This window comes from Petaurus breviceps, unplaced genomic scaffold (genome assembly GCF_028583685.1).
Source record: "Petaurus breviceps papuanus isolate PSGF00001 unplaced genomic scaffold, PetGlider_PUasm1.0 183, whole genome shotgun sequence".
NCBI lineage: Eukaryota > Metazoa > Chordata > Mammalia > Diprotodontia > Petauridae > Petaurus > Petaurus breviceps.
The window spans coordinates 21,798,839-21,818,702 of record NW_027185791.1 but is presented as its reverse complement, the minus strand read 5'-3'; the positions used below and the strand labels follow the sequence as shown (position 1 = coordinate 21,818,702).

The following is a 19,864-nucleotide window of genomic DNA, read 5'->3' as shown; positions in this document are numbered from 1 at the left end:
TTATAGCTGGATTAATATAGTTCAGTGATTTTTTTTAAAAAATATAATTCAAAACTGTATTCTCAGAATGGCTGGACCAGTTTAAATTCTACCAATAATGCATGACTATGCTTGTCTTTCTATGATTCCTTGAACATTTACAGTATTTGTTTTTTTGCCGCCCTTGCCAATATGACGGGCGGGAGGTGCAACCGCAGGAATAATTAGCATTTCTATCATTAGTGACTTGGAGCGTTCTTTCAAATGACTGTGGATAACCTACGTATCTTCATTTGAAGACAGTGAGTTCCCATCATTTGTTTGACAATTTCTCTATCCAACACAACAATTTTAAATGTTTTCCTATTTATCCTAATACTAATTGCAAAAACACTAAATCTCAAATCAAACCTGAACAAAAAAATACTTACCTGTTTTTGAACACTCTGGTAAGGTACAGAATTATTTAAGGGATTAACGTTGGGTTGTACCCACCCAATCTGTTTTTGTCATGGCTTCTATACATGCCTAAAATGATGGAGCCATAACTCAACCTGCTCTGCTGTGAAAGGATAATATATGTATTTCAAGGAGTTCCCTTTGCTTACTTCAGAAGTCAGAGAGCTATCCGAGAGGGAATGGGACTATCGTTTATCTATTCCAGAATGTTAATTCAAATTGTACTTTAATATGTCTTCAAGATACATAAAAATGTTACTAAAATCATTGTGGGGGCAGAGAGTCATATTGGAGGCCACGGGTGACTGGACTGTGCCAGTTTGAACATTTAGATCTCCAAGTTATAAATGTTTGCATATTAGGTTAATGTTAAATAAAATTGCTTCTGGCAGATGAACATAAAAATGCAGGTTACAATACTGGTATTTTTGAGAGTGGGCTATCTATTAATTACCTTTCGGTCTTATACATACATCTATCTTTTTTCCCTACTTCTCTAATGACATTTTTATATCATTTATACTGCACAAGTCCTCATCTTTAATATATGATAGCCTGTTCACAGCTACCGTATAACTCTCCATTATTCATAAAGCCTGGTATTCCATGTGTCTTTGTCAAAGATCATCAGAAAAATATAAGTATCTGGGAGACAACTGAAGAAACTGCGAATTAATGAAATATTACTGTGCTATTAAGAAGTACTATATGAATCTAAAGAATTCAGAGACCCTTGGTAAGACTTCAATGAAATGAAAAAGAGAAAAGTAAGCAGTACATGTTAACCTAAAGGAAAAATAAGAGTAAAAGACACCCGAATTTGGATAATAACAAAAAGACCTAGATTTTATATAGCGCTTTTAAGGTTTGCAAAATACTTTCTATATGTTATATCATTTGGTCCTAACAACCCTGTGAGGTACATGCTACTATTATCACCATTTTTACAGATGAGGAAACTGAGGCTGACAAAGTTAATTGACTTGCTCAGGGTTACACAATGAAAACCCGAGGCAGGATTTAAACAAGTTCTTCCTAACTCCAAGTCCAACACTACTGACTCACACCCAGTTGTTCCTCTACCTCCACTCAGAAAAAAAGTGGTAGGTTATATTGGCTGTCAGACACAGGCAACATGTTATCTCTTTTGTGTAACTGTATTTCTTTGTTACAACAAGCAATTCTAGAAGATGGTACAATTAGGAAATAATGACAATGGTTAGAAATATGGATCTTTGTTTCAGAGAAACGCTTGGGGTCATTAAATAAACTATGTGATTTCCTAAAGGCAATTACAATGATCTTCACCTATTTAGTTCTGGCTCAGGCTCATGGTCCATATACAGTGTGCCCAAGTTTTGTTGTTGCTGCTGGACAGCTAGGTGGCACAGCGGATATAGTGCCATACCTGGAGTCAGGAAGACCCGAAGTCAAATCCAGCTGCAGACACTAGCTGTTTGACCCTGGGCAAATCACTTAACTCTATTTGCCTCAGTTTCCTTTTCTGTAAAATGAGCTGGAGAAGGAAACAGCAATTCCCTCCAATATCTTTGCTAAGAAAACCCCAAATGGGGTCACAAGGACTCAGACAGGACTGAAACGACTGAACAACAGGTACCTATTATTAGCCAAGCACTATACCTTACAATACAAAGACAAAAACCAAATTCAGTCTTTCTTCTATTGTGAAAACATGTATGCATAGGAGTATATAAAAATTATATAGCAAGTGAACAAGAAGTTGTTTCTTGAGGTTGGGCTGAAGCACTAGCAGCTGGGCAGATTAGGAAAGGTCTCATATAGAAACTGCCATTGGGACTGAGCTCTAAAGTTCAGAATTCTAAACCAAGGTGAGAAGAGAGTACATTCTAGATACAAGGGCTAACCCAAGCAAAGGCACAAGAGCCAGGTGATTACATATTGTGTAGAAGAAATAGCAAATAATACAGTTTGGCAGGAACATGGAATGAGTAGGAGTAATGTGCAGTAACTTTGGAAAGGCAAGCTGGAGTCATATTGCAAAGGGTTTTAAATACTAAAGAAATTTATATTTTTGTCCCTGGGGCAAGAGAGCTACTGCATTAACATAGTCAAGCTTGTGCTTTAGAAATATCACTTTTGACAGAGGATGGATTGGAAAGGGGAGAAATCTGAAGCAGGGAGACTAATTAAGTGCCTATTACAATAGTCTGGACGAGATGGGATGATAAGAACTAGGGTGGTAGCTGTACGGGCTGGGGGATAAGAGGGTGTTTTTGGACATGGTGAGTTTAAGTTGCCTATGGGACATTCAGTTGGATATGTATAATACAGCTCCAGCAAAAAATGAGGGATGGGTATGAAGACCTGTGAGTCATCTGCAGAGAGATGACAAGCAAGTCACATGGCATGTTCATTTATCTGTATAACATCATGTGGATAACAGGCATTCTTCATCCACTCAGTTCTCTGTGTGGACAGTGAGGGCAAATTCTCATTTAGGAACTTCTAATGTTTCAGGACTTGATATATAAAGGCAATGCCAAGTGTAAATGAGCGGCATCTAGAGGACTTCACTGTCCAGGGAATTAAAATAAACATAGATCCACAGTTAGAAGGGACCTCAGGGGACACCTAGTCCAACCCCCTCATCTTACAGAGATCAGGAAATGGAAGCCCAGGGAAGGTATGACTTATTGAGGTAGCACCAGTGTAATGCAACAGAGGTGGCACTGGAGTTCAGATTCTCTGATTCTGAAGACAGTGCCTATTCTATTATGTATTGTGGGAATCCTTTTCTGATTTGGATTCTCCATTGGCTATGACAGCAAACACCAACTCTTCTCTTGGCAAGCACAGATTTTCCTTTTAGCTTGATGAAATAAATTTACAGTGGAATGTTTTTTAAAATTCGTGGTCTATTAACTAAATGATTTTTTCCCTTACTCACTGTTTTGTAACTTGAGAAAATTTGGAAAATACTTTTTAAGCCCTTAAACTTGGACAGATCACCCTTCCAACCTACAAAGGGGCAACAAGTCACACCTTCCAATTTACAAGTGGGCAGGTCCATTTACAAATAGGCCAGATTCCATAAATAAGACATAACAAACAGACATGATATATTGTGTATGTAAACAGATACAGAAATATTTTACACATGCAGCAATTTTTGAGTATATGAACACAGATTATCTATGGAAAAGTACTGCCATTCCAAGATAAAGTAGAAGAACTCTACAAGAAAGCAAAATGAACAAGCTAGAAAGTTCTACCTTTTTTTTTTTTAAACAACATTGCATCCTAGTTAAATACCATAAATCCCAATAATGTTAGAGGTGCATATATTCAAATATTAGTATTGAAACACATCTATAACCCAAAAAGAATGGAAAAGGAATGATTTTTAAAATTATTTTACCACTTCTGCTCCTTGCCAATTTTCTCACTAATCAACGGAAAATTTTTCATTTTTTAAAAATTATTTGGAGGGCAACTGAGATTAAGTGATTTGCTCCAGGTCACTCAGCTAGTAAGTGTTAAGTGTCAGAAGCCAGATTAGAACTCAGGTCCTCCTGACTCTAGGGCTAGTGCTCTTCTAAGTTGTACAAGTATTATATGAATTATACACACATAAGCATACAGAGCAATCTTGCAGAAATACATTGTTAATACATCAAACTTCAAAGTTATTTTTTTTGTTTGGTCTCTTACTCCATATTTATACAATAATCCCCAAAAAGGCGAAAAAGTTGAGGTTTGCTGCCAGTTAATGGTCCCACTAATAGTACTAAAATTAGAAAGGGCAAAAAGAACACTGAAAAGAAAGGGAAACAAAAATTAAAAAATCCTTTCCATGCCAACAAAAACTCATTGAACCCTTTCACTCCTTATAAAGAATTTTACATATACAAACCACCAAATTTAATTTTAAAATGTGTTTATAAATATTGTTACAATCCTAAGGGAAAGGAGAAAGAAAAACAATGAAGTGATTGTATGGAGAATGAGCACTTTGGAGTCAGAAAGCCCTGTGTTGAAATCTGACCTCTCAAACATACTAGCTGTGTGAACATGGGCAAGTTACATAGCCTTTTAGTGGCTCAGATAACTGTTATAGATGAAGACGCCAGTCAGGTGTTTTCATAGGACATGGATTGTCCCTGGATGAAATCACAGGTCCAGGCCCCAAAACAACAACAAAAGCAGCCATTTTTAGTATCACAGAAATCTAATTCTAGAAACTCATTGATGTATAACACCCCACATTTTGTTTTTATCTACAGACATACCTTCTAGCTCATAGAAGCAATCTATCCTTTCCTGAAACCTGGTTCTACTCTTTCCAATAAACAGAAATATCACATCATAGAATGGATCTTAGGACATCAAGATACCCATTTTTACAAAAGTCATTTGAAGAATATCTTCTTTTTTTTTTTTTAAAGCAATTGGGGTTAAGTAACTTGCCCAAGGTTACATGGCCAGATTTTTTTGTGTGTGGGTGTTCAGAATCTGAGGCCGGAACTGATCCCGGGTCCTCCCAACTCTGGGGCCGGCACTCTTCCTCCCTGCACCACCTAGCCATCCCTGAAGAATTATCTTAATATTGTTACAGTTGTTATAAAAGATAGAAAAAGCAAGGAAAGAGGAAAAGTATGAAAAAAAAACTAGGAATTTGATGGAATAAAAGGAAAAAAGAGAAATTTTCAAAATTTTAACATCAAGAAAGATTTTTCTTTCAGATTAAAAAAAAATGTATCTGAATTCTGGAAATAATTTTAAGAGAACAAAGTAACATATCATGGGCTTGCAAAAATATTGAAAAAAATTAAGGGTGCCTACTTTATTGTTTCTATGAGGCACCACGATACAGTGGAAACATACTGGATTCAGAGTCAAGCAACCTGCATTCAAATCATACCACTGTCACTCAAAAGCTGTGTGATCAGGGACACTAACCTCACAAAACCTGTTTTTTCATGTAAAATAAGGACAATAAAAATGTATTACCTACTTCACAGGGATGTGGTGAAAAATAATTCAGAAAATCTTAAAGAGCCCTAAATAATATGTTATAAAAACACTGAGGAATCTGCATATAGAAATATAGTAGTGGCTCAAACACTGGGTTGACAGATTACAAAACTGCTGACTTAAAATAATAAAAGAATAATTTTGGTGAACTATAGTTATTGTTATATAAACATATATAATGTAATCATATATATAGCTATGTAATTTATATTTTATATAGAAAATAAATATATTATTATATAAAACAACAATATTTGGTGAAATTAGAAAAGGAAGTTAAATGTTACAGAGCACTGCACAAGAGCCCTCCACCCAAATGTTCGTCAAATGAAATTTCATCTCATTTCAAGTCCACTCCGTAGAGATGTCCCATGAATTTTATGAAGATAGCTTAAAAGTACATATTTGCCTTTAAACTAGGCCCTTCTTAATGACACACAAATAGGAAGGTATTTCAAGCAGATCACTGAGGAAAACTATTTTTAGGAAAGGAAAACAGACTCTGAGGCAATAAAAATAGCTCACATTTCTATACAGCTCTGCAAAGGTTTGTAAAGTGTTTCACATGCATCATTTAATTTGCTTCTTATACAGCCTTGAGAGTGGGTGATATTTTGTTGGTGAGGAAACTGAAATTCAGAGAGGGGAAGTTTAGGGTTTTAATTTAGGGTCTCAAAATTAAGATGTGTTTGAAGGAGGATCTGAAACCACATCTTTCTGATTCTGGGTTCAGCACTCTATTATGCCATTCTGCTTTCCCAAAAGACAACTGGATAATAAATTTTCTATTTCATCTCAGAATGTACAGTGGGGGCACAAACATGGAGGGCAACTGATATCATCTTTAACCGATCCCTATTTATGAGCTCCACTTCCACTGGATCTATCTTCTGATCTAATTGCTCTAGAGGCAGAAACAATATTCTTTTAAATTGAAGACCTATTTCCCTTAGTTTTCCAATTCAGAAATAGTCTAAAAAAAGGTGGGAAGCTACACAAAAGGCATATTAATTCAAAACTAATTTAAACCTTAAGAACATTTCATGTCCAAAAGAACTTACACTTTGTCATTTCCACCGCTGTGTCTTTCAAATTCTCTCTTCCCTCTTTGGTCAAAACCATCAAAAGTTCTGTTCGTTCCCCCACTTCTTCCTCTACTTCGCATCCCACCCCTTACGCCTCCACGGCCTCTAATTGGTCTTTCCCGTTCAAATCTTTCAACTGGCCTAAAAGGAGAAAAAGAAATACCAAAATAGTGAACTAGGTTGCTTAAATATTATTATTTTTTAATTTGATAAAATTTTTAAGATTCTTACTAGCATGTTACAAGGGTACTAAGGCATTATGAAGTAGAAAGCAAGAGAGTAAGTGTTCATAACCTGAAGCTCAGGGTCTTTGTATAGATTTTAGGGGGTCTTTGAATTTAGATGGGAAAAATGCCTTTTTATTTCCACTAACCTTTGGTTTCCTTTATAAATTCTATGTATTTTATTTTACGTATTTAAAAGCATTATTATCACACTTACTAGCTGTGTGATCTTGGGCAAGTTACTTAACCCCAATGCCCTCCCCTAATCCCTGCAAAAAAAAAAATTTTTTTTAAATTAAAGCATTATTATTCTGAGAAGAGATTCCATGTTCCATATCCATGTTCATTAAGCCTGAAAATTCATTAATTTCATCATGTTTTTATCTTTCTACTTTTCCCTCTGTTTTATGACCTTAAACCCTATTCTTCTTCCCTTCACCCATGTCTCCAATTCCCCCAGACCTCAGTTCTTTTCCAGATTATCACCCTCACAATGCTCTTTTACATACTTTATCTCAACTCCTTGGAAAACCAGTTCAACTCTACACAATCCTCCACACTTATCCTATTGCCAATCATGCAAAGGAGACTAAAAATGGCATGGTCAGACAAGCAGGAAGAGAGCCAGGAGACAGTAATGCCATAACAACCCAGAGAGCAAAAAGTATCAGGAAGAGTGTGACTGACATTGTCAAAGGCTGTAGAAAGTCAAGGACAATGAAGACTGAGAAAAGACAATTAGATTTGGAAATTAAGAACTCATGGTCGGAAATTGAGAACTCATGGTCTCGGGGCGGCCAGGTGGCTCAGCAAGTAAGAGCACCAGCCCCAGTGTCGGGATGACCTGGGGGATAGAATCCGGGCTCAGACACTTAGCACCCACCCAGAAACACCTGGCCGTGTAACCTTGAGCAAGTTACTTAACCCCAATTGCTTTAAAAAAAAAAAAAAAGAAATCATGATCTCTTCAGAGAGGTCAGTTTCAGTTGAATGAGACTGGAAGTCAAATTGGTTTCTTAAGGGAAAAATTAGCAAACTAAGGCTGAACATTGGATTATTCCCAACATCCACTGCCTTCACTCCAATTCAAGTGCTGCTAATGGAACTGGAGAAAATCCTGATACTGTGCTGACTGGGATATACAGAAAATTGATGTCACATTAATACCAACTGAGCCTGCAGCAAGACAATGTTTGATGTCTCCCTAATTGAGTAACTATCCTATATTCCACATAGTGGCTTTTAATTAAAAAGGTTTTCATCCCTCCTCAAATCTTACATGGCACCCTTTAAAAAAAAACAAACCCAAGGCCTTTGGCTAAGAATCTTCTCTTCCCCTTCTTCTTCATCTCATATCATGTATTATGGTTTCCTCCTTTGCCCCCTGTCTCACATGACAAGATGGTCCTTCTCTTTAGGGAGGCAAACTCCTTCAAGGGTGATCCTATTCCATCCCATCTTCTCTAGCAGATCGCCCCCTCTACCATCCCCATTTCTCATTAATTTTCATCTCTACCTCTTTACTTGCTGCTTCTCTCCTGTCTTAGAAACATGCTCATGTCTTGCTTTACCCTTTACAAACTCTTACTTGATCCATCCATTTCCACTATCACTCTTATCTTTCTTCCCTTTAATGGCTAAACTCCCTGAGAAAGCCATCTCTAATGGTGTCTCCACTCCCCTCCCTGCCTTTTTTTTCCCAAAAAACTGAATTTTGTCCCAACCACAAAAAAGCCAGGATTAGAAATAGATATAAATAAATGTAAATTTAGACAGAGCTCAACCTCTGCCTACATGCTAGAAATTTTCCTAATGGGATCAGAACATTTGTAATTAAACTCATAATTTTTCATCTAAAAAAAAAACCTCCCTCCATAAAAAAGGGCTCCACATTGACCCTATGGGCCTTTATATTACTCTTGGGTTTCAAAATAAACTCATTAAACTCATTAAAAAGAAACTAATTTATACGCAGGTGTTACAAGCACATATATCCTAGACAGATGCTTCAAAACAACAGTAAGTTAGGGCCAAAATTGAGTAGGCAGATAACAGTGGGAGAACAAATTATGACCTGTAAATATAATGGAATATTACTGTGCTGTGAGAAATGATAAAGATATAAAGAAGAGAATCCTGGGACGATTGTAGAACTAACACAAAGTAATCTAAGCAGAACCAAGAGAATAATTTATACAATATTATTGTAAAGACAAAGGAACTGTGAAAGCCTCAAGAACTCTAATCAATTGCAATTCCAGAGGACTGATGATTAAGTAGGCTCCCCACATAACAGAGAGATGATGGACTCAACACAGAATGAGATATATTTATATTTGGATTTGGGCAGGTAGGTGGTGCTATGGATAGAGTACCAGATCTGAAGTCAAGATGAAAATGGCAAACCACTCTGTCTTTGCCAAGAAAACCCCAAATGGGATCACAGAGTTGGCCACGACTGAAACAAATGAATAACAACAAGTATCTGGATTTGACCAATGTAAGAATTCATCTTCCTGACTACAGTTAGCACACATTTACTGGCTTAGACAAATCCAAGACTGAACCATCTATTTTGTTTTGTCTTCCCTTGAGCAGAGGTGAGCAAACGGCTTATCCTAAGATGTACATTCCTAAACTTGAAGGCAGCATTTGGGAGAGAGGATGGTGCAGTGACAGTGCATCTGGTAAAAAGTTGGGACCCCATTCTAAGGGGAATAGCAGTAGCCTCTGCCCTGACATAGTGGGCAGTAGCAGCAAATATAGTATTTATTGGTTCCCTGGCAGCAACACTCAGTCTGGCCATAAGGAGCAGTAGTAGCATCCAGACCTTGACAAAGGTCCCAGCACAAAGGGACCAGAAGTAATGAATGCCCAGGGCTTGGCACAAAGACGCAGTGGCAATGTTGTCTATGGCAGCACTCAAGCCCAACAAAGGAGGCATCATATTGGCCCCAGCCAAGAAAGCAGTATCAAAGCACAGTAGAGAGGACGCTACAAGCTGGTCCACCAGAACACTACACTTAACTTTAATCTGGAGTGGATAAGGTCTCTCCACATTGCTGCCAATGGTTAACTTGCTAATTGTCCTTTACCCAGGGAGTAGGGGATAGAATTATTGGGAGCTGCTTTGCTTTAAAATAACATGGGGAAAACTGTAAAACTAACCAGCCAGCCCCGGCTGAAAGGAAAGGAGCAAGCCTTCAGCAAAGCCCTCTAACAGGACAACAATTTGGCATTCACTCTGATGGGGTTCTCACTGGGGGAGAATCCACACAAGTGACAACATGTCAGTCTTCCTCCTCCTTCTCAGTTACTAGTACCTCCTTCCAGTTACACTAGTATAACGTGACTAATATGGAAATACATTTTCTATCACTGCACATGAATAACCTACATCAAACTGCTTGTCATTTTAGGGAAGGCAGAGGGAAGGGAAGGAAGAAGAGAATCTGAAATTCAAAAGTTTAAAAAATTAATGTTAACTATTTTTACATGTAATTTTTTAAAATGACGTATCTCTCTGGTACATAACCACTGTTTCTGTTTCTCTAATAGAATGTAATCTCTTGAGGGAAGGGGACTGTGTCGCTTCTGTCTCTGTTTTGCTGTTGCTATTCAGTCATATCACTCATGTCCCATTCTTCGTGACCCGTTTGGGGTTTTCTTGGTAGAGATACTGGAATGGTTTCCCATTTCCTTCTCCAGCTCATTTTACAGATGAGGAACTGAGGCAAATTAAATGACTTGCCCAGGGTCACACAGCTAATGACTGAGGCCAGATTTGAACTCAGGAAGATGAGTCTTCCTGACTCCATGCCTAGCACTCTGTCCACTGTGCCACCTAGCTGCCTTGTTTCTATATCCAGATACAAATGCCAGGCACACAGTAGGCACTTAATAAATGCTTAGTGAGTTGACTGATATAGCCTAGCTACTATCATCACCAACATCATGATCTATTGGAATAAAAACAGGTTAGTTTATCAACTTAGAAGCTTCTGAATTCAGTATCCTAAGTTTTTCCCCTAAATTTTTTAATTCAGTTTAAACTTAAATACAAAATGAGAAAAGAAATAAAAAGAATGTTAACAGCAGAACACAAGAGAGGATTCAGTATAAGACCTACATAATAAGTAACGATACATGATTTTCAAAGCTATCCAACTCTTCTTTGTTCCCTTCTAGGTTCTTTTTTTCTCTCCTGTGCACTTTAATTTTTTTACCTTTTTCCCTCCCTGTCCCTCACCCTACCCTAAAGAAGGCTATACGCTATAGTTAAACCGGGGAGACACACACAGATATCCATAAATATACACATATGTACACATATACACTCACACACATATATATCATACTATGCACATTCCCACTTGTCATTTCTTTCTCTGGAGGTGGACAGCATCTTCCTTCATATGTCCAAGTCTTTTCACGTTTTTCTAAATTAACCAGCTCATCATTTCCTAGACCACAACAGTATTCCAACACAATCACATCCTATCTGGGAGACCAACCATGAGATTTTCCCCCAATTTTCTGCATTCTTTCTATTCTTGGCTACAATGATTTTATTTATGCAAGAAAATTTTAATTTAAAATAATTGAGTTTATCCATTTTACACTTCAACAATGCTCTAGAACTTTATAATTTGAGGTCTGATACTGCTGAATCTCCTTCCTTTATACCCTTTCCCCCTGGTTTCTTTGAATTCTTGATGTAGGATGTCTAATAAGTTCTCAAGATCTTTTCTTTTCTTTTTTTTTTCCTTTTGGAGGGCAATTGGGGTTAAGTGACTTGCCCAAGGTCACACTGCTAGTTTTTTTTTTTTGTGGGGGTGTTAAGTGTGTGAAGCCAGAACCAAACTCGGGTCCTCCTGACTCCGGGGCCAGCACTTTACTCATTGAGCCACCTAGCCGCCCCACTCAAGCTCTTTTCAACATACGGTAGGTGGTCTTGGACAAACTGCAAATGAACGAAAGCAAATTTATACAGCACATACTAAACGTCTCTCCACCACTTTAGGTTTCCTTTGTGATGAGCCAGATGACAGTTAGAGGAATACTCCACGATGGCCACATCAACGCTTTGCAATGTGTATCACTGAAAGGAGCGATCACAAAACCAAAACATCCCCAGTGCCTTGTACATAATAAATGCTTATTTAATTGAGGAGTGAGTGAGCAGCAAAGGCAGTAAGCACAGTAAGTATATATGATGCAAAGTGCATATGACAGTGAAGTGGAGAAAAAATGGCAGAATCTAATGAAGGATCTTTCAGAGTTGGGTAGATCTAAGCAGGTTTATAAGCAGCTACAAAAAAGAAACAGTAAAAAGCCAGCTAGATGGCTAGGTGGAAAGACAATGACTGATGAGGTGAGCTCCTGGAAACAGGAGTATATAGGATCAATGGTACTGGTAGAAAGCTTGTACCTGGCAAAGAGAAAGGCACTTCTTTCCAAAAAGATCTAAGGAAGGAGATCACGTATAGGTGAAGATGTAAAAGGTTCTGAGGTGTTGAATAGGAAAGACAAAGAAATTCACAGCACATGGCCTCCATTTTTTTTTTCCAGTAAAGTTAAAGGCATATTTTGATATTGGTCAGGGTTGAAGAAGGCATTGATAAAAGAGAGAGCATGATGTTTGAAAAGAACACTGGAATTAAAGTCACAAACCCCATTTAAACTCCATCTTCACCCTTTATTATGTGCAACTTAGACAAGTCGAGAGAGACAAGACTAAGGTCTCTCTAAATCTCAACTCTCATACTTTAACAATCAGGAAATAATACCTTCCTCAAACAATTGTTTGTAAGGGAGATGTATTCTATATTTGTAAAGGGATATATGTCTGTGTAGACACATACACAAACATATCCTATATTCTTTGGTTATATACTAGAAGTCAGAAAAACTATAAAGTTCAAATCTCACCTCACACACTTAGCTGTATGACCCTAGGCAAATCATTTAGCCTCAGTTCCTCATCTGTAAAATGGGAGGGTAGACGTGATAATTTATATGGTCTCTCAACCAATTCTTAATCTATGATTTTAACTCTATAAAATTAGGGGTACTCAAAACAAGTTATTTATCCAGTTTAGACAAATGAAGGAACTAAGTATACAAACAGAAAATCTAAGTGAAATAAAATTGTTACTTAAGCTAACAAAATATCTCCAATAATCTGCTACTGATCTCTAGCCTCACATCTCCAACTGCTTACTGGTCATCCCAAACTGGATGACTTGCCGACATCTTTAACATGTCCAAAATTTTAAATTTAAAGTATCAAAAACTGAACTGATTATCTTTCCCAATAACCCCTCCCCCAAAGTTCCTATTACTGAGGGCACCACTATCCTCCCAGTCACTTGGGCTCACAACCTAGGTATCTGTAATCCCCAATTCCTCTTTTGCCTTCACTACCACCCCCATACAATCTGTAGCTAAGTCTTTTCGATTCTATTTCCTCATTAATATGCTCCCTTCTCTTCCCTGACTCTGGCACTACTCAGACCCTAATCACCTCCCACCTAAGCTACTTCAATTGCCTGATGATTAGATGCCCTTGCCTTAAAACATCTCCCTACTCCAGTCTATCCGTCACTCAACTATCAAAGTGATCTTCTTAAAGCTCGGGTCTAACCATGTTACCTCCATCCCTCATTCAGTAAACTCCAGTGATTCCCTATCACCTCTAAGAACAAATATACTCTATTTAGAATTCAAAACCCTTCATAATTTGGCCCTTCCTACCTTCCAAAGTCTTGTTATACCTTAGTCCTCTTTTTTTTTTGCTTTTTGGAGGTGGGGAGGCACAGCAATTGGGGTTAAGTGACTTGCCCAAAGTCATACAGCTGGTAAGTGTTACGTGTCTGAGGCTGGGTTTGAACTCAGGTCCTCCTGACTCCAGGGCCGGTGCCCTATTCACTGCACCATATAGCCGCCCCTACACCTTAGTCCTCTTTTTTTTTTTGCTTTTTGGAGGCGGGGAGGCACAGCAATTGGGGTTAAGTGACTTGCCCAAAGTCATACGGCTAGTAAGTGTTACGTGTCTGAGGCTGGGTTTGAACTCAGGTCCTCCTGACTCCAAGGCTGGTGCCCTATTCACTGCACCATAAAGTCGCCCCTACACCTTAGTCCTCTTGCCACATACTTTTATGATCTGGTGACATTGCTGTTTCTTGCATGAGATACTTCATTTCTCTACTGTTTCCACTTTCCCTGGCTCTGCTCCCTCATGCCTGGAATCCTCTCCAGCATCTCTGCATCCTGGATTTACTGGCTTCCTTCAAATCTAAGATAAAATCCTACATTCTAAAAAAAAAAAAAAAAGCCTTTCCTGATCCCCCTCGATGCTAGCGCCTTTCTGCTGAGATTGTCTCCAACTTATTCTATACATGTTGCTCATACATAGTTGTTTGCCTGCTACACTGTGAAGTTCTTGAGAGTAAGCATTATTTTTTTGTTGTCTTTCCATAGCCCCAGAATCTAGCACAGTGCCTGGCATATAACAGCACATAAAGCCCATGCATGCTGTTAGCAGCAGGAAATGATGCTGAAGGTCAGTGCAGCTCAGATAACACTGAGCTGCTGCTTGTACTGGTGAGTCCATTAAGTCACATACTTTCCAATTGTAAACTTTTCCACTGTGAACTCCACTTGTCTCTCCATTTCATAAGGTCGATATTCCCTGTAAGTTCTTCGTTCTGTCTTGTCCAGTTTTATATCTGCTCCTCGGTTATCATTCCATGCCTGCTGCTCCCCTCTTCTGGCAGCTCGCTTTTGACCTGAAATTTGAAAAAGGTAATGTCACAATACAATAACCATATCAAAGCAGTACTGAATTTGGCTTTGATAAAGAATATTAAATTGCCTTGATAGACAATATAGCATAGTGAATGCCATTCAAGAGAACTTAAAGTCAGGTAGACTTGGGTTCAAGTCCTGTCACTGATATTCAGTATCTATGTGACCACAGGCAAGTTCCCTAATCACTCAGTGCCCCAGGGAAAATTCTAAAACTATATGTAGGATAGAGACAGGTTGCAGATTTGTATCCATAGAAAGTTTGCACAAAAAGAACTCCCCACACCAATGAAACCACAAGTTCTAACTAAACCCCCTAAAACAATTTTTAGTTATGTTCTCCAATTTGCCACAAGACAAATACTTCTGTATAAAGTTCTTTACCCAACTATAACAATTCTTTGGTTCATCCTGCTTTAATAAGTATGGTTGATGCAATAACAATAAAGTCACCCTATTTCATTAGTTTAAACCACTAAAACATGATGGCTAGAGTTCATTTGCAACAAGAAAATCAAAATACTGTGCAAACTATGGCTGGTCCTGTACTTCATAAAGGACACTCTTAGTGGGTAGAACCCAACTTCATGTTGCTTACAACCATTAAGAACTAAAATTACCAGTGAACCAGTAAATATTTTTATTCTACTTGTAATTAATATGTCTATTTTTTAGTTAAGATTTCGTCTTTGATGAAATTTACATATGTGAATTCTGTTCCTCCTACATGAAATTGAGCTTGCCATTTCACACATTCAAAAGATTACTACTTTGAGAAGTCAAATTATTCCATTCCTTTATTCAAAGATGGCTTTCAACTGGAAACTATGAATAGAAAAACTGGCAATTTGATCACTGATCTAATTTTAACAGGTCATACTATTAAGAAAATAAAAATCTTTATTTTACACATCACGTTAATCAAATGACAATTGATTAATAGGTCTCTTCTGTTCATATCTTTTTTGTTTTGTTTTGTTTTTTACCTTTGAGGGCGATTGGGGTTAAGTAACTTGCCCAAGGTGACACGGCTAGTTCTTTTTTGTGTTAAGTGTCTGAGGCTGAGCCAAACTCAGGTCCTCGGGACTCTGGGGCTGGTGCTTTACTCACTATGCCACCTAGCGGCCCCCATTCATATCTTTTAATTCAGCTCTAATTACATAGAATCTTCGTCCTCTACTAGGATTTGTGGGCATAAAGTTTAAAATCATAGTGAACTATTTTGAACTACTGGAATACTTCTCAATAGAGCCGCAAGGAGAGCTAATTATCAATTAACTCATTGCATGTAAAACTCTACAGACCAGATATAAAATAATAGTTCTAATAAATCATAAGAACCAATTTTCAGTAAAAAAAACCATATACCTAGTGCTACTAAAAATGGAGGTAAGTTAAGCCCATCCAAAAAATTTAATTTGTTGATGTTAAAATATGGAATATTGTTATTGATAGTATATTGAAATTAGGTATGCCATAGATTTAAATTCAATTTACAATGGCTGTAATATGCTTTATGCTTGAAAATGTTTTAAACAGATTTCTATCTTGCAACAAAATTATAATCTGAGCTCATGAATTCTTTAGTTCCACAGGGAATAGTGCTATCATTACAGTTCTGTTGAAGAGCCAGATCAATGATGAAAATCCTAGTGAGAATATTGAGAAGATGAAAACTGCATGTAATGTTAGCTCATCTGGTCCATATTGCTAAAACAGAAAAGGATACCATGTAGACTGAAATTACAAATCTTGGTAAGTATGATTATCAAAATGTATTAATAACTATGAAAATGAAAGACTGTTCTAAGAAGTATTTTAAATTTAAGATTGATTTTTAACCGTCATCATCACATGCACTAAGAACATATGACATGTAAATGTATTCTACATTTAAATAATATGAATTTTTCTTATTAAATCAAAGTCATTTAAATATATAGAAAAATTAAATGTAGGTAGGGCATCAATGAACTATCATTTTTAAAAATACCACTTGGGTAGAAAATTCCTCACAAGAATTTAGACAACACTTTTCTTTCCACTTCAATATATACAAATGTGTGTGTGCGTGTGTGTGTGAAAGAGAGAGAGAGAGAGAGAGAGACAGAGAGACAGAGAGAGAGAGAGAGACAGAGAGACACATAGAGATAGAGAAAAGAGGATCAGGGTTAAGTGACTTTAAGTGACTTGCCCAGGGTCATACAGCTAGTAAATGTCCCACTCTAATATATTTTAAAAGGTATTTAGAATACATTAATTTAAATGAAGAATCATGTAGCTTTATATCTGTCCTTACTAACATTTCTTTGCCAAAAATCTTATCCATTCTCTGAATGCTTGCCTTTTATGAACTGGATGAAGTACTGTGTGTTGTAATGGCTTTTTTCTGCCTTCAAAATTCTAAAAGATGTACAGTATTATAAACAAAGGTTTCAACTTTGGAAATACAGTTTTAGGAGTTGACTGAGGCAGAATGCAGCTCCTTTCTCTATGCTGTATCAGCAACTGTGAGTACATAATGCAAACCTTGCATTTCACAGCCCTTTTCAATAAAGGGCTGGCACATGCAATTTGATCACTGATCAAAGAATAAGACAAGCAAATTTGTATAAAAGGGACTAAATAAATGACATCTACAACAATCATCTGGAAAAAATCAAGTTTTTAGTTTAAGGACCATATTAAGGAATTTTCTATAATTATAGCTACTAGGGGAATTTAGGACTGAAGCAAGAACTTTGATAACCTCCAGAAACAAGGTCCAGTTACATGGATCTACATTTGCTACATTTACATTTTTTCAGTATATGAACAACTATTTAAACAAAAGAAACATTAGCCATTTTCAATGAAAAAAATTTGCTTATGATTTGTATGACATTCTCTGATTGCTAAATGATCTAGTAAATCATTCACATCCTTTGAACTGTGATTTCTTGTCCCCATTAAGTTTTCACATACTACAATGTTGTCTACTTGAGTGAAAATTCAGAGATAACAAAGCCCAACACCCAATACTTTAATAATATTCCAAGGCTATAAATTTAGGACTTGCATTTTCGAAACTATTACACAGAAGCGTAACAAAGTAATTTCACAAAAAGAAACAAATACTTTGATTTACTCCTGGAACCCAATATATTCCTAAAGGAACACAAAGCCTTTAGACTAACTAAAGTCAACCGAAACTCTTTAAAATGAATCTCATAAGAATTATCAAGTAATAATACAGTAGCAAAAAATTTCCTAGACTAGGAAAAGAGACTAGCAAAGCTGTTAAAGTGACTTTTTAAAAGTCGATTTGGGAACTTACAAATAATTGTAATCATATTAGATATCACTAAATACTAAGTTTCATACTAACTCCAGAGGACAAAGAACAGAAATCTTCATTTGTTAGAATAACATATAGAATAAGGTAAAATCAGCCTAAAGTTAAACAAAATGTTTTTAATCAAAGGGGAAAAAAAAATCTACATTATCAAAGTTTCACTTAATCATTTGATAAAGACCTCATAGGAACCATATAAGCCAACATTAAGACAGCTTTCAAATGCCATCCCTAACTGCATTCTAAAAGTACTCAGTGACACAGTTAGACAGTTTTGTAAAGCAGCGCTAGCTCTGGATCATATTTCACAGGTAAAAGTAATTCATTATTATCTAGTGCCTCCAGATTCTTAAAGCTTAAATTAGGCCAAATGACTCAGTGCTCCCGTACAGAGTCCTTAACCTAATCCTGTAGGGTCAGCAGAGTAGACGGCATGCCTGCAAACAGATCAACTGAAAAATCGACTCCACTCCACTCTCTGATATTTAGGAGCCCTCTCATCTTCAACAGAAAGCACACAGAGCAGGAGCCCCAAGCAAAGCTCAGACATCGCCCCAAGCACACTGTGCAGAAGGAAAAGGCGGCGGCTGTCTGGCAGAGCACAGTGCCAGCTCACCAGGCTGAGTCCCGAGAAATGCGGCACCTCCACCACCGCCATCAGAATGCGCGCGTGCAGAGCGCCATCTCGGACGCATCAGCAGCGGACTGACATGACCCAAGACCCAAGACCCGCTCCAATTTACCGAAGAGCAGCCGACAGCGCCAAGGTCACTCAGACGCCGGCCCCCCGCGCCCCCGCGCCTCCACCGCACGGAGCTCCCTCCCCGATGCGCACCTGGGCACTGCGCGGCTGCACACCCCGCTACCCCGCACAGCAGCTGGGGTCACTCCCGGTGACTCCGGGTGGTCAGACTCCCTTCAGCCCGCAGCGTCCTCACCCTCCCCAGGCAGACACAATCCGCCCCCTCCCCCGCGTTGGAGCCCAAGCGAACAACAGCGCAACTTTTTCCTCCCAATCGTCCTTGGCGGAATGGGGGGGGGGGGGGGGGGGGGGGGGTTTTCCCCGCCCCCCCCCCCCCCCCCCCCCCCCCCCCGGCCCTCCGCCCCCCCTCTGGGGGGGGGGGGGGGGGGGGGGCCCAAAGGACCAGACCCTCAGAAAGGGGAGGCACGGACGGAATGGCCACGATTGTGCGGTCAGGACCGCTCCGGAGCGGGGAGGGGGAGGGGGAGGGGGCCCGGACGGGCGGTGCGGGGCCAGCGCGGGGCCGGGGCCGGGGAGGGCTGCACGTACCGGGCGGCTGCGGGCCTCCCCCAAAGCTGTCGGGCTGGGAGAAGGAGGGGGACGACAAGATCTTGCGGTCTTTCTGGGACTCCCTGCGGCCGCCCCCGCCGCCCGCGCCGCCGCCGCCGCTCAGCCGCAGGCCCGCCGCCCCGGCCGAGGCGGGTCTCCGGCCCCCGCCGCCCGCGCCGCCCCCGCCGCCGCCGCCCGCCGCCCCCGCCGCCTCGTCGCGCTTCTTGCGCTGCTGCTGCTGCTGCCGCTGCCGCTGCCGCTCGGCCTCGCGCAGGATGTCGAACGGGTCCGACTCGTCGTCCAGCAGCTGGTGGAAGCGGTTGGCGACCGCGCAGCCGAAACTCTCCTGCATGACGGAGGTGGCGGCTGTGGCGGCGGCCACCGGGCTGCCCAGAGCCCCCTTCATGCTCCGCCCGCTCCCGCTCCCGCCCGCCGCCGCCGATGCCAGTCTTCAGCGGAGCCGGGAGCTCCGCTCCATCCCGCAGCCGCCGCCGCCGCCGCGATAGCCCTCAGCCCGCCGCGGTCCCCAGCCCCGCGGCCCACACCCCCCCCACGGCCAGCCGCCCCCGGAGCCCAGCCAGCCGCCGTAGATGGCCCCTCCCCGCAGGCCCCGCCCTTCAACCAATCAATGGGGGTGGCCCCGCCCAGGCCTCGCGTCACGGCCAAT

At 39.8% G+C, this 19,864-nt stretch overlaps 1 protein-coding gene across 1 annotated transcript in view; it reads right to left on the bottom strand.

Moving 5' to 3' along the window:
- The window catches only part of HABP4 (hyaluronan binding protein 4), a 45,589-nt gene extending 25,958 nt beyond the window's left edge, over positions 1–19,631 (bottom strand). Inside the window, exons 1-3 of the mRNA XM_069088025.1 lie at positions 19,198–19,631; positions 14,391–14,553; positions 6,516–6,680 (exon numbers count right to left, since the gene is read on the bottom strand). Coding sequence (XP_068944126.1) covers positions 6,516–6,680; positions 14,391–14,553; positions 19,198–19,603 — 734 coding nt within the window. The 5' untranslated portion in view covers positions 19,604–19,631. The remainder of the gene's footprint in view (positions 1–6,515; positions 6,681–14,390; positions 14,554–19,197) is intronic.
- Between the last annotated feature and the right edge of the window lie 233 nt (positions 19,632–19,864).